Source organism: Chamaea fasciata, unplaced genomic scaffold, assembly GCF_029207755.1.
Source record: "Chamaea fasciata isolate MVZ Bird 193981 ecotype frontalis unplaced genomic scaffold, bChaFas1.0.hap1 SCAF_25, whole genome shotgun sequence".
Lineage (NCBI taxonomy): Eukaryota > Metazoa > Chordata > Aves > Passeriformes > Sylviidae > Chamaea > Chamaea fasciata.
This window is the reverse complement of record NW_027094110.1, coordinates 1,804,954-1,819,716: the sequence shown is the minus strand read 5'-3', so window position 1 is coordinate 1,819,716 and position 14,763 is coordinate 1,804,954. Positions and strand designations below refer to the sequence as shown.

The following is a 14,763-nucleotide window of genomic DNA, read 5'->3' as shown; positions in this document are numbered from 1 at the left end:
TTCGCCTGTGAGGAAGGGATTCACCTCGTACCTGGAGGAGAAAAGCTCCTGCTCACCAGCCCTGAGGAGCTCGTGCCCAAACCTGTGGCCACGCAGGACCAAATCCTCGAGAAATCCTGTGGCCACACGGAGAAATCAGTAACAGCAGGTAAGGGATGCTCTTACCCGGACTAGAACATCCATTGCTGGTCCTGCTCGTGGTCCTGAAGCAGAAATTTTGTTAGAAGAAGCCCAAAAAAAGCCGATTTTGTGAAGATTTCCTCGTCCTCCTGCTCCCTCGCCCTGCTCTCCTGTTATAACCCCAGCTGTGTGCCCCTCTGACCCTTGATCACCTGGGGGGTTTGAAGGGAACAATTTAAGGCCTTTCCCACCAAACTCCTTCACCTGAAGCTCAGTGTGGAAGCACTGGAGGCACTTAAATCACCAAAAGCATCAGTGCAGGGGAAACTTCCTCACATTTACGTAAGAAATATCAAAAAATAAAGGGGTTTGCAGCCTTGGGTCAGGGGAGGATTTATTCAAGGCCACTCCAGCTCCGGCCAAATAGGATTTTGTCTCCAATCCTCCCTTGCTGCAGCCTGCAGCGGGGTGGGAAGTCTCCAGACCCCAAAAGTGTTTCTGGAAGTGGTTAAGGCGCTGCCAAATCCGTCCCCAGAGCAGCTGCGTGTCAGCACGCGGCCCTGGCTGTGGGAAAGGGAGGCTGGCAGCCCTATAATCTGAGAAGAACTCAAACAAAAACAGTGACCCCTGACGGGAAAGGGACGAGTCCAAACCTTTGAGGGCCCGGCTCAGACAGCAGGGGAGTCACCCTGGCCTCCCTGCCAAGGAACAGGCTGACAGAACTCGGCCGAAATAGCAACATTTCACCCTCCAGCCCAACCTCAGCAGCGCCTCTGGCTGCCCACACACCTCCACAAAATAAAAAAAGAAAAATTAAAAATCAGTCACAAACAGCTCGTTTAGCCCAGGCAGAGCCGAGTTTTTCGTGGAGTTTTCTCTGTGCTCACAGCACCAACCCAGCCTTCCCTCCACGCACTTTGGATCATTCCTGACTCGGGCCAGCTCCTCCTCGGTGTGTGGGGAGTTCTCGGAGTTCAGGAATCTGCCAGCGGCAGATTTGTCCCAGCTGGGGACAGGGGGTGGGACAGGCCAGGGGGACTCAGTGACTCTGCTGAGTGACCCAGAGCTGGGGGCCAGAACGACCTGGATGTCCCTGCGGGGTTTGGGCAGGTGCTTTGCCTCACTCCGACAGGGGTTTGCTCTGCCTCAGTGACAAGATCAGCTCCTGACTGGAAATAAAATATATTTTAAGAAAGCCCAAACGGCCACAGGAGGTGACCAGCTCCAGGACTGAGATTAACTCGTCAGAAACTCCCCCAAGCCTTCCGGGAGAGCTTTTCCTGCTCTGCCACAGGGCTGAAAAAAAAGAACTGGGAACAGATTTCCCTCGTGTGTGGCAACACCTTTTAGGGGCCATGAGTGGAAGAGGCACAACAGCCTGGATCCATGAGGGGAGAGAGCAAAAACAGGCACTGAGGTGAGGAGCGAGAGGTCAGAGTGTCTGTGTGAGGAAAGGTAAAAACAACCATTAAAAAAAATAAAAATAAATAAAAGCTCAGGAGTTCTCTCTGTCTGATGCAAGCTGGTACACAGGCAAAGGTTCAGTCACCTTTTGGAACTGGTCCTAATGGGATGTTCCTTGGTTGGTTTTTTTTTTTCCCAAAACAAGGCACAGTAACTTCTCTCCTGGACGGTTTTGGGGCAGGGTGGGGAAGGACAGGAGGGCAGAAATGTGGGTGCAGACCTGGGCACCCCCTCAGCCAAACCTCGCTGCCAAATCTCCTCCCAGTGTCCCGTTTGCTGAAGTATTGCTCAAGAATTTGGGTAAAACTCCAGGGAGCAGGGGGAGAGGGCACAGCTGGAGGTGGAGGAGAGCCAAGGGCTGTTCCCCTCCCCGTGCTGCTGCTGCTGCTGCAGCTCAGGAGCACGACCCGTTACATCAGAGGGAAATTCCCCTCTCCCCCCTGCAGAACCCCTCCGGTGCTGCTCCCCTCTGCTGAAGGCACCTTTGGAAAGCACTTCAGGCCCCGAGGACGACACCCCAAAGCCTCTTCTTTACACCTGAGATCAACCCCGTGCCGCGCCCAGCCCCGGAGCCGCCCCTGCAGGTGACAACGACGGCTTGGGGACAGCCGGTACCACGCGAGGCACCCCCCGAGCCGGCCCTGCTGCCCTGGTGTCACACGGGGTGTCACACGGCGTACTTGGCCATGTCACCCTTGTCAAAGACGACTTTGGTAGCGAAGTAGATGGCGACCAGGCCGAAGGCGGCAGCCGACACCATGTAGGCGGTGACGGACTGGGTGAACTGCACGATGGAGCCCATGAAGAGCGAGGGCACCACCTGGGAGAGCAGGAAGGCGCTGTCCAGGATGGCCAGGTCCAGGCAGATCCCCCGGCCGGGACCCCCCGGCTCCGGCTCGCCCACCACGATCCGCAGGGAGACGTCGCAGGAGGAGCTGACGCACAGAGCCGAGCTGGACACGGCGGGAGGGGAGGAGGAGGAGGAGGAGGAGGATGAGGATGAGGAGAAGAGGCTCCCAGCGTGGCCATTCTGGTAAGGCAGTTTCTGGCTGGAAATCAACCCCTTGGAGAAGGCTGGTTTCTTGTCCAGCAGAGCGGCGTCTTCCTCCTCCTCTTTCCTCTTGTACTTGTGCAGGAACACCTGCAGGAAGGAGGGAGGGAGGGAGGGAGGCGTGTGAGGAGGAAGGAGCTGGGACTCCGAGGGGGGCCTTGTTTTTGTGCAGCGGAGCAAAAGCAGAGCTTTGTGTGTGTTCAGGGGAGTGCCAGCCTGAGCCTGGCCCACGTGAGCCGGGCTCTGGGAGCCAGGCTGGGATCCAAGGCAGCCCTGACTCACCGGGGGAGCCCGGCCAAGCCGGGCCTGGGCTGGGCTCAACAGCCCAGAGCCAGCCTGGGGACATTTCCTGCTTTTGTCACCTCCTCGGTGGGTGCCAAAGGAACCTGAGCTGAGCCCACCCCGAAATCACCTGAGGCAGGGCAGGGGTGAAGAGCTGTGGGATGTCAGACACCCAGGGCAGCGCAAGCAGGAACGTTTGGGGTTCGTGAGCTCGGAGCCCGGCACGAGCAGCCACTTCTCATCTGGGATCCTTCAAAGTGCCACCAGCTGGGACACTAAAGAGTCCTGGGAGCTCAGGGCAGGGCTCTTTTCTCAGCTCTGCACCAAAACCTCAACCAAGCTGCTTCATCTGCCTGCCCAGATCCTCCTCGCTCCAGCCAGGGAAAGGGGGCAGAGGGAACCAAAAGCTTTTCCATCTCCCCCTCTTTGCCTCGAGCTGTGAGCTCTCTGGAGTGTTCCCACAGAGCATTTGTTAACACCACGGGCAGGAGAGACCAGAGCCCTCCCTGACTGCATTCCCAACCTTTTTTTGGCAAAGCCTTGGGAATGTGGCCTTCCCCTTCCCAGCCTGTGCAGTTTGGGTTCCATCCCATTGATAAAACATCCACGGGAGATGCCAGCCAAGCTGCGGCTCCTGCCAAGCCCAACGTTCCCCGGCCCTCCCCAAATCCTGACAGGATTCCTGGTGCCCGTTGGGAGGGGTTTGTTCCATGGGAACATCTGGATGCCTGTGGTAACAGCTCCTACTCCTTCCATGGCACAGCCAACCACTGCCCTTGGGATGAAAGAGCTGCTCCCAAACCACAAATTAATTCTGCATTTGCAGCACAAGAGAGGCTCCCATTAATCCAGCGTGCAGCTCTAGGACTGCTGCACGAGGGTAACATCTGTGGGACAGGGTTGGGAGCTTTTGTGCTGCTGTCACGAGTTTCTCAAGGTTCCTTTTTTCTTGGAGCTAAGGGAATGGGGAGAGTTTTCATTTCACTGATCACGGTGCTGTGGGTGAAAACCGGAAAGCAGGGCCTGTGAGGGCTGAAAATCCTCGAGTTTTGCAGCACCTCAGGCTGGCAGGGCGGCAGAATTCACACGGGGATAACTAAACCGGACCAGCTTCCCTAAACTACGGGAAAAAATGAAAACTCTGCAGGGCCAGGCTGCCCCTGGGGCAGACCCCCACCTGTTTGTCGTGGTGGTAGAGGGATGCCAGCGTGTAGGGCAGGATCTGGAGGGCGGAGAAGGTGAATCCTGTCAGGGCAGCGGAGATGGTGACCACGGTGACACTGTGGGACAGGCACATGACCAGGGCCGCCCCGGGGAAGAACACCACGCTGGCCAGGTACACCGCCCTCGTCCCAAAGCGCTTCACCAGCCTGTCCATGATTGTCGAGAAGAAGATGGAGGTGATGCACTGCAGGAAGAGGCCCAGGCTGCCCATCCGGACACCTGTGGGAGGAGAGGGGTGATGGACACTGCCCCGCCCCGGATTCACACAGCCAAACCTCCTTCCCTCGGTGCCAAAACCCAAAAACATCCTTCTCTTGGTCCCTAATCCCAAAACATCCTTCCCTCGGTCCCTAACCCCCCAAAAATCCTTCTCTTGGTCTCAAATCCCTAAATACCCTTTCCTCTCTGTCAGTCCCTAACTTAAAAACATCCCTTCCTTTCTGTCAGTCCCTAATCCCAAAAGCATCCCTCCCTTGGTCCCAAATCCCAAAATATCCTTCCCTCTCCATCAGTCCCAAACCCCAAATCATCCTTCCCTCTCCTTCAGTCCCCAACTCCAAAAACATCCCTCCCTTTCTGTCAGTCCCTAACCCCAAGAACATCCCTCTTTGTCAGTCCCAAACTCCAAAAACCTCCTTCCCTCTGCTCCAACCCCAAACTGCCACGCAGAGAGCGGGGCACAGCCAGCCCGGGCGGGCTCAGGAGGCAGAGCAGCATCACCCGACCACCCCCAGGACTGCAGCAGCCGCCCCCCCAGCTCCTTTCTCCCTCCCCCGTGGGCACCCCGGTCACACCGGCCCTGCCAGCTGGGAGCCCAAATGCCATCCGCGTCTTTGGAAACCGCTGCTTGCCCCTTTCCTCCTCCTGCTCTTGCCCCGGGACGTGTCACCTGCGGCTGAACCAGGATCCGCTGGGGTTATCTGATGCCAAAGGCAGCAGCAGAACAAAGGGATTGTGCCGGGGCCAAGGTAAAGTACAGAGCGAGCCCTAAACGGCGGGATCCGGTAGCGATGCGGACTTTACCCTTTCGCCAAGATCTCTCCGGTTTCAGGGAATTAAAGCCATTAACTCTTTGGGAATTAAAGCCATTAACTCTTTGGGGAGGAGGGGGGAATCGTTACTCAAGGCGTGTTTCTATGACGGCCAGCACAATGGAGGGCTGACCCGCTGGCAGCTAAACAGCGCCGGGTGTTAAATAATAATTAAACCGCCTCGAAGTTAAACAGACACCCAGTACAAAAGGGGCAGTGTGTGCCGCAGGGCCCTCCGAGCGGAAAACTGCAGGAGGAGGGCCAGGAAGGTGCCTCCGGAACAAAAGATTTGGATTAGGGGGAGGGAAAAGGAGGTTAGGCGAGGAGGGAAAGGCAGCAGCCGAAATGGGGCGGCAGGTAACACCTGCGGGCAGGTGAAGGGCTGCTGGAGCAGCGTCCCCGGCTGGGGATGTGGCAGCGCTAAAGCGCTGCAGAAGGGGCTGAGAGCTGGGAAAGCTGCTGGAGAGCTCCCAGAAGCGGCTGGGAGGTGGGAATCTCCCAGCAGAGCGCAGGGAAGAAGCAGCAAATCCCACCTCAGTGCTCGGGAGCGCAACCCTGGGCTGTGGGCTCGGTGTTGTCTGAGCTTGAGAATTGCTGGGCTCTTCTCAAGAGAAACTTTTCAACTTTTTGTGGCATTACCAAGAGAGCTGAGCCCACCCTGAGCTCCCAATAAATGTTTGTACCCCCGGGGGACACCCTGTAGCCCTGGTTCCCTGCCTGAGGTGTTTTGGTTTTCTGAAATTCTTTTCCCAGGGAATTTTCTGCAAAAGGGAGAAGTGTTTTTGTAACTGCGGCTTTGTTATTCATTCCTTTTCCTAGGAGGGACTTCTCCTTGATGTCCCTCTGCTCTGACCAATGTGAGTGAAGAGGTTTTGCCTTTGTTTTCACCAACCAAACTGGTCTGTGTGAAATAGTATTTAAAAAAGGAACATTGTCGCCCTGATCTTTTTCAGCCTTCTGATGTTTGCGTTTTTGTAGTGGAGTTTCTCAGGGACTTTTAGGTAAACAAAAGTGGTGGAACCTAAACTGTTCTCCGTGTCTATCACCCCCCTCTTGAGGAGGGACAATTGATGGACTCTTAGCTTGACCAGTGTGGTTGGAGAGGTGGCGACCTTCATCCTCCAACCCCTGCTCATTGTCCAGAATCGATATAAATCGAGGTCCCAAGAATCTATATAAATCCAGGTCCCAAATAAACCGCGCTCTTTTCTTGCCCTGGCAACTAACTGCATACATGTCCTTCATTTTGTGTCCTCTAGCGACAAAACACAACTCAAAAATAATAAAAAAAAAAATTAATTTTCAGCCTTCTAAACCTCAGAGCTGTAGCATAAAACGGCGTCAACACCCGGCTCGCTCCTCACCTTCGTCGTAGCGGCGCCTGGCCTCGGTGCCCGGCGTGGCCCTGGGCACGCCGTGGTACAGCCCTTCCCCGACAAAATCCGTGTAGAACAGCATGAAGGTCATCAGGGCCATCCAGCTGCACAGCTCGGCCACGAAGAGGCGGCGGATGACCCTGGGCACGCGGCAGCAGAGGCCGTGCAGCCGCGGCAGCAGCGCGCACAGGCTCCGGGCAGCCTGCAGCACCCGCCTGCCCTGCAGCCAGCAGGACGTCACCCGCCGGCAGCAGCACGGGGACAGCTTCGGGGACGCGTCCTTGAGCGCCGGCCCCTCTTTGACGTCCCCCTGCGCGGCCTCCTCGGTCACAAACAGCGTGGCCAGCACGCAGCCGAGGAAGATGAGGGCCAGCAGGGCGAAGAGGCAGCTCTCCTGCCCGCCCAGGTAGGGCCGCAGGAAGGCCCAGTCGATGGCCGGCAGCAGGTAGCCGACGCAGCCCCCCAGGCTGATCATGAAGGCGTAGACGGAGAACGCCTGGCGGCAGCTGTCGGGCTCCTGGAAGAGGTCGGAGAGCAGGGCCTCCAGCGGGGTGAAGCACACCTGGCCGCAGAAATCCAGCAGCCCGATGCCCAGGATGAGGAAGGCGATCTCCAGAGGCCGGGGCTCCGGGGAGCAGAGGCCGGCCAGGCTGCCGGCGTGGGGGATGACGAACAGGCTGAGCAGCACGCCCAGGCACAGCAGCCAGATGAAAGGTCTCCTGCGGCCGTAGCTGCTGCGCCACTGGTCGCTGGCTGAGCCGATGAGGGGCACGAAAACCAGCCCGAGGACAGGGCCTATCCCTGGGGAAGAGACCGGGGCGGTTACAGGGTCTGCGTGCACTCTAGAATGGGATATTTCATCAGGTTGGGAGGTTTCAGCAGGTCACAGGGACCAACTCTCCCTGCCCTTCTAGAAAGGGATATTTGGTCAATTTGGGAGGTTTCAGCGGGTCACAGGGACCAGCTCTTCCTGCCCTTACTCACCCCCACCCTCCGGACTGCAAGGTTTTAAAAACAAAACAAAACAAAAACCAAAACCAAAAAAAAACACCCCAAAAAGCCTCGACAAGGAGGTGACAAAAAGCCGCCTACCCAAAACCATGGTCATGAACTTCTCCTCCACGCCCACCTCCAGCAGCAGCGGCGGCACGTAGGTGATGCCGGCGGCCAGGCACACCTCCAGCCCGAAGGTCAGCGAGTTGACCAGCAGCAGCTGGGCCCGGCGGCTCTGGAGGGACATGCTGTCCCCAACCCCGGCCCAGCCGCGCTGCCCCCAGCCCTCAGTGGCGCAGGGCTGTGTCCTGCCAGCTGCACAACTGCCAGAGGTGTCCCCCAGGCGAGGAGAGGAGCTTCCCTTCCCGGGCTGCTGGGGAGATGCTGCTTCCCATTTTATCAACGGCGGAGGAACCGTCTTTTCCTCTTCCTCTTCTTCTTGCCGGGTCCAGGCAGGGGTGTCACTGCGGGCTGCCCCTGCTGCTCACGGGCTGTGGCCTGTGGGGGGAGAAGAGGTAAAACCCAGGGTAAAACACGGATGTGTCACTGCTGGAAGGGACAGTCCCCATGCCGACAGGCCGCGAGAGGGGCAGGTGGAAGGAGGAAAGCTCCGTCCTTGTCGCAATGGGACACGGAATAGAGATGCCTGGCTCCAGTCAGGAGGCAGAAGAAACCAGAGGGCTTTATTTACAATTTATTCAGCTTTTTTATAACGTGCTGCTCTAAAAAAGCACATTATTAGTCCATGAGACTAACGCCTCTCCCATTGGCTAAATAACAGAAATGGCAAACAACACCTGTCGTTACGAGAAAAGAATATCGTTTACACAAGGTTGTTTTGGGGGGAAAAAAAAAAAAGAAAAACTGTTGAAAAGTCTCTCTTAGAAAGAGTTCAGCGATTCTCAGGCTCAGAAAATACCGAGCCCACGCCATCCCTGCCAGGTTTGTGACAGGTGAGACAGGGTTTGGGAAAAGCCAATCCTGCCCTCGGGGACTGGTGACCTCTCCATCCTGTCCACCTCGTCCAGGTGGCAGAGGGACAAAGGATTGGGGGTCTCCTCCCACGGGGAAATCACCTCAGAGCCCCTCCAAGGGTCAGGGCAGTGCCTGCAGCCACACGGGGACAGCCCCAGCCCAGGACACCCCCCGTGCTGCTCCTCGGGCTCCTGGGGAAGCAATCCCACCCCAATCCCATCCCCGGCCCCCGGGACGGGGCGCAGGGAGCAGATGGTGCCTCCGCGGAGTTTCACAAACAAACCTGACCCACTTTAGCCTCATCTAACAGCGAGCGGCAATTACCTTACTCATTAGCCTGAGTCATTTATTTGCCCTGTGACTGCTCCCTTCTCGCCAGTTTCTCCGCGGGGGAGAGGCCGCGGGATGGGGACGGGGCTGAGCAGCCAGGCCGGGAGGGAGCAGCCGCCTCCCAGTCCCCAAAACCCTCCAAGGTGCCCAGCAAAATTTGCTGGGAGCACCTCGGGGAGGCGGCCCGGTGAAATGCGCGCTCCCCGAGCCCTCCACCGCTGCACAGGTGTGCGCGGGCAGGTACAGGCGGGAGAGTTTTGTCCCTTTTCTCGTCTCCCCGCGTCACCGCCGGCTGATAACCCACGACGGGGTGGCCGGGGGAGGCTGGCAGGGCGGGGACGAGGCTCAGCCATCGCTCCCTGCCACTCCCGAGCTCAGGAGCTGCCAGTGCCGCTCAATAAAAACCCCGATTATTCCCCTCTAGGGACCCTTCACCGCCCCTCGGCTGTCACAGATCGCTCCTTTCAACACCCGCCAGCGTTTAAACGGGCCAAGGTCGGGCAGCAAAGAGAGGGGGAACAGCATCGGCTCTGCTTTAATCCCCCGCCGAGGCTTCAAAGGGAGCCCCGATGGCCCCGGCCCGGCTGAGCATCCCTCCAGCGCCGGGGGCAGCGCCCACCTCGCTCAGATGTGGCTTGGACACGGCATGTGTCAGCCCGGCTGTGTCAGAGGCTGCCCAGCTGCATCCCAGCCCCGGCAGGAGGAATTTCAGCTCCAGCAGCGCAAACCCGGCTGCCGTTCCCGGATTCACAAAGGGAAAATCAACAGATCTCAGTTAGAGCTCAAAGGGGGGTGTGATGACACCCCCAGTGTCTGCTGGGGGTCTGCAGAGCTCAGACAGGGGCAGTTATCCCAAAATAAACCCCAAACATCAAGCAAAAGATGCCTCACGCCGATTAAAAATTGGTTTTCTGCAGTGGCAGGGCGCTGGGGAGGCGGCAGGGCTCTGTCCATCTGCCTGAGGATTCCAGAGAATTTCTTATCCGCAGGTAAGAGCAGACCTCTCCTCCCCCTCCACACCCTCAGAGGGCTCTGAGGAGAAAACAAACCCCCGAAGCAATAATCAGGAATTGGACGAGAAGCCTCAGCTGCAATAAAGCTGCAGATAAAACTGCACCAGGCGATGAGCTTCCCTGTTCCAGCCGAACTTTACCCCAACACCTGTTAATTACTCTTTTAAATTTTATTTTTTATTTTTTTTTTTCCCCTACGGAATAGAGAGAAGGGAAAAAGAGCAGGAAAATCCCCCCGGGCTGCTGATTTGTGAGGATTAAAAGGCTGGGAAAGGGAGGTTTGGGAGGCTCGGGGATGCAGGACTCACCTCGTCCCCGGCAGGTGCTCCCTGCAGCCCAGCCCGGGGAAAGCTGCTGCGGCGTTTGCAGGGCAGCAGAGGTGGAACCCGGCACGGCTTCGCTTTCAGGGCCCTCCCTTTGTGCTGATAACAGCGGAGTTATTGGCACCACGCCGCTGCTGTGCCCGGGCCCCTCGCTGAGGGCCGGGCAAACCCTGCTGGCACCCCCTCACTGCATGCTGCCCTGAGGAAACCCCAGCTCTGGGCTCACACCTGAATTCTGCCCGAAAAAAAAAAAATCCCCTGATATTCACATTTATCACCCTCCCTCGCTGCTCCAGCAGAGATTGAGGACGTGGGGTTGGTATTTTCTTTTTAAAGCCAACGAGATGTCCCTTTGCAGGTGACAGGCTGGCCCTGGGTGACCAAACACCCTTTCCTCAACGCCCTGATCCAATCTTTCCCAGGGGGATTTATCCCCTGGCCTGGAAGGAGTCAGGAAAATCCATCTCCAGCTGGGGGAACAGCAGCAGCTCCAGCTCAGCCAGGGGAGCTGGCAGCACCCTGCCCATCCCAGAGGGATTTGGGAGGATTTTTGGCTTTCCCAGCCAAATCCCAGAGGGATTTTTGGCTTTCCTAGCCCCAGCTGGCCCAGCTGACTCTGGCACTTCTCCCCCTCCGGCCTCAGTTTCCCCAAATTCCCACGGCAGGAGGAGAATTTGTCCTTTCCTCCTCAAGGAGCACCTCGACAAGGACAACAATCCCGAAAAGGGAAATTTTTTTTGTGGTTTCCTGCACCGGGGAGCAGGAGGGAGCCACATGTGGGGCTTTCCCACAGCTGTCCCCTGGCATTCCACGGGCCATCAGCTGCTGCTCTTCCTTTTCCCTCCCTCGGGAGAGCCAAACCCTCCCCAAACCCACTTTGGGCACTCACGTTTGCTTCTAAAAGTTTGCAAACCCGACTTTTCCCTTCCCTTTTCCCTGCAGAGAAACAGCAAATCAACTCCCAGAGGCTGCCTCACCTGGCAGCCAGGTAGGAGGGCGGGTCCAGGGCAGGAGCAGAGCGTGGCTGGACAAAGGCAGCAGAGAGGATGAAGCCAGGGAAGCTTTTAGGGGAAAACCGGCCCCAAAAACACCTGGAAAAGGTGGATGTGCACTGATGGATGTGCACAAAGGAGTCTCTCCTCCCCGCAGTCTCCTAAATCTTCCCAGCACGGGGTTTTGGAGGAAATCACAGCTCAGCAGTGCTTAGAGTGAGGGCTGGTTGTTTTAAAAATAAAACGTGGGTGTACTCACATGGCAGAGAAAAATCTCATTTATCCCTGGAAGGATCCGTGTCCTGCTACTCCACAATCTCAGGAGGTGGTGTTGACTGTGGTGGTTGATAAATGTTTGATCTGCAGTGGTTGTGCACCTCCTCCAAAGATAACAACCAGCAGGGATCAGAGAGCGGGGAGTTTGACGCGGGGTGAGGATGCTGAGGAACTGGAACAGGTTTCCCAGAGAAAATGTGGCTGCCCCGTCCCTGGAAGTGTCCAAGGCCAGGCTGGAGCAGCCCGGGATGGTCCAAGGTGACCCTGCATGTGGCAAGGGAGTGGAACACAATAAGAATTGAGATCCCTTCCAACCCGAACCATTTGATGATTTCGTTATTAATTATTTCTTCCCTTTCAGGCCTGCCTTATTCCCTTAGGGAAGGAAATCCCTGGGCTCAGGTGGGGCTGCTCCAACCCAGAGAGAATTCGGATCCTTCCCTGCCCATCCCAGCTTTGGCACCCAGAGCGAGGGGAAGCCAAAAGGGTCCCCAACACGACACTTCCAACCCTCCGAGGGGCTCTTTATGAATTCCCTGGAAGCCCTTTTGGGAGAGAGGGGTGGGAGAGGAGCCGGAGGGGAGGGAGCGAGCTTGGGGAGCTGCCAGGGCCTTTCACAGCTCTCAGTGTCCTTTCAGCGGCGCTGAATGGGAGATGCACCATGGAGAATAGCTCTGGCAGGCTCCTGGGACGGGATGGAAAACTCACCTGACCTCTCCTGACCCCCTCCCAAATCTCCCTGACCCCGTTTGCAGAGCGGGGAGGAGGGTGGAGTTATTGGGGGTGTCTGAATTAACTCCCCGTTCCCTTTGAGCCCCCGGGGCTCCGTCCTGAGGGAAGGAGCAGCAGCCGCTGGAAATCCACTCCGAGGAGGACCCGGTGGGTTTGGGATTCCCTCCCTCATCCCCCCAGGGCAGATCCCGGATCTATCGATCCTGGGAGATGCTGCAGGAGCAGCCGCGGTCACCGAGGGGCCGTTCCCGAGGACGGCTCCAAATTCCACGCAGGGAAACCCTTGGATTTGTGGGGGCTGGTTCTCCCCTGCCCCGCAGCACCTACAGGGGGACCCTGCTGCTCCCAGCGCTAAAATCCGGAGCTGCCACAGAATCACCGGGTTGGAAGAGAACTTCAGAATCATCGAGCCCAACCCAGGCCCAACTCTTCAGCTAAACCCTGGCACCAGTGCCACATCCAGGCTTTGTTTAAAAACACACCCAGGGATGGTGACTGCGGCACCTCCCCGGGCAGGGCAATCCAATACTTTATCACCTTTCCGTAAAAAGCTTTTTCCTGATATCCAGTATTTCCCTGGGTGCAGCTCCAGGCTGTGTCCTGCTCTGTCAGCTGCTGTCCAGCTCGGTTTGTGCTGCTGAGGCACGAGGGATCCCTGGCACGGACACACGGCCCAGGGCTCCTCCGTTTGGGAACGGACGGCGCAGAGGGAATGTTTGCCAGGCTGGGAAAACCTTTGTCCTGCCCGCCCTTCACCCCCACACCTCACACTCCTCCCAGGAGCTGCGCCAACAGCCCCGGGGGTGCCGTAACCTCAGCCCACGGCACGAACGTCACCCCCAGAGCAGAGCCCCAGGCTGCCGTCCCACGGCTCACCCTCCTCTGGCACAGGAACTGCTCCAGCCAGGCCTCCTCCTCCTCCCGCTCCAAACAGGAGCTGCCCGTGTCACCAAGGGGTCCCCGACCCAGCCGAGGCCACGGTGACACCCTGAGGGTCACACACCAGCCCAGCAGTGCCAGCAGCTCTTGGCTGGGCTTCACCCCTCTGGCAGAGGGTGACAGAAATTCCCTTGGAACGTTGGCCTGGACTCCCCTCCACGGCCAGAGGGGCGACTCTGGCAGGGCGAGAACGGGTGGGGGAGGACGAGGAGATCTCAGAGCAACTGCCAGCTGGAAACATTCAGAGAGTTTTGCTTCGTTCCCTCCTTTTCGCTCGTGCCATCCATGCCAGGAGCAGGACCAGGAGCTGGGCACAGGAGCTGGAGGCACAGCTGGAGACGGGGGCACAGCTGGAGACGGGCACCCCGAGTCCTGCGGCCAGCAGGGCCCAGGGCCGCCGGGATGAGCCTCACCTCACCGGGGGCACCCCAAAGGTGGGCTCAGCTCAGTGGGGATGGGGTGAAAAGCCGCAGCAAAGCCGAGCTCAGCTCCAGGGCACCCCCAGCCTGGGCTGGAGGAGCCACTCTGCGATTTGTGCTGGAGCACAGCGGGGCCTGGCAGCGTTTTCCCCGCTCAGGACTCCATCTCCTGACCAAACCTCATCCAGCAAAACCTCCCAAACTCCTCAACACCCCCAAAAGCAGCCGCATTTCAGCCCCGAGAGCCTCAGGCCTGCCGGTCACGCTCCCCTGAGCCGGAGTCAGCCCTGCTGCAGGCAGCCCCAGAGCTCCAGACAAGCTTGGCTGGCTCCACAGCAGAGCCCCAGCTTTGTTTTGCTGCTGCACGACCCAAAGCTCTTGCTTTTATTCATGAGGAGCCCCCCGTTCCGGAGCGGGAGGGGAAATGAGATGATCTGCTTCTGCTTTTCACTCCTTTCTGCTCTTTAAACACTGTGCCCATCACCCCTGGCACTTGATCCAAATCAACCTCTCCCCCGGCCTTTCTTCTCCACTTATTATATTTTTTTTTTTTAAAAAAAAAAGCAGAAGAATCAAAATGTAAATTGAACTGGAAAGGGGGGGCCAAAAAAAAAAATAAGCCCCCTCCAGGTGCCCCCTTCTCCTCGGCGTGGGGACGGGCACAGATTATATCCGGCACCACATGACCAGGGCCTGTATTTATGTGTCAGAGTGTAAAACCCACCCTGCTGAGCTGCCTTTTCTCTGCCTCGGGGCTGGGGGGGCTTCTGCTCTGCGTCTCCTCAAGCAGCCCCACAAAGGGGATTAAGGAGAGCCCCCCTCAGCCCCGCAGAGTAATCCATCAAATTATCCCTTGTTGGCGTTGCTGTCCTCTTCAGGAGGAAAAAAAAAAAAAAAAAAGTGGAAAAAAAAAAAAAAGGCATTAAAAAAAAAAAAAAAAGCCCTCCAAAAAAAGCTTTTAAAGGCACTGAAATTACACTTGAGCCTGAAACACTCCACCCAGCTGCTGGAGCCCGCGGCACAATGGGCTGGTTGTAAAAGGGAATCCCGGGGAAGTGAGGAGCAAGGAAAAAGGGACGGACGCTTCAAAAGGGCAGCGGCCTCCCCTCGGCTGGAAGGCCAACAGGTGGTTCTGAGCCCCCCAGACCCCGCAGCCTGCAGCAGATCCGGCCCAGTAAGGCCGGCTGGACGTCCCAGTTAGGCACTGGGAGGGGATCTGGGGC

At 57.7% G+C, this 14,763-nt stretch overlaps 1 protein-coding gene across 1 annotated transcript; it reads right to left on the bottom strand.

Moving 5' to 3' along the window:
* Positions 1–1,405: 1,405 nt before the first annotated feature.
* SLC45A3 (solute carrier family 45 member 3) lies at positions 1,406–7,865 on the bottom strand. Its single transcript, XM_066203809.1, has 4 exons — positions 7,641–7,865; positions 6,537–7,349; positions 4,095–4,360; positions 1,406–2,725 (listed from the first exon to the last, which is right to left on the bottom strand). Exons 1-4 carry the CDS (start codon positions 7,786–7,788, stop codon positions 2,252–2,254), a joined length of 1,701 nt encoding a protein of 566 aa, XP_066059906.1. The 5' UTR covers positions 7,789–7,865; the 3' UTR covers positions 1,406–2,251.
* Between the last annotated feature and the right edge of the window lie 6,898 nt (positions 7,866–14,763).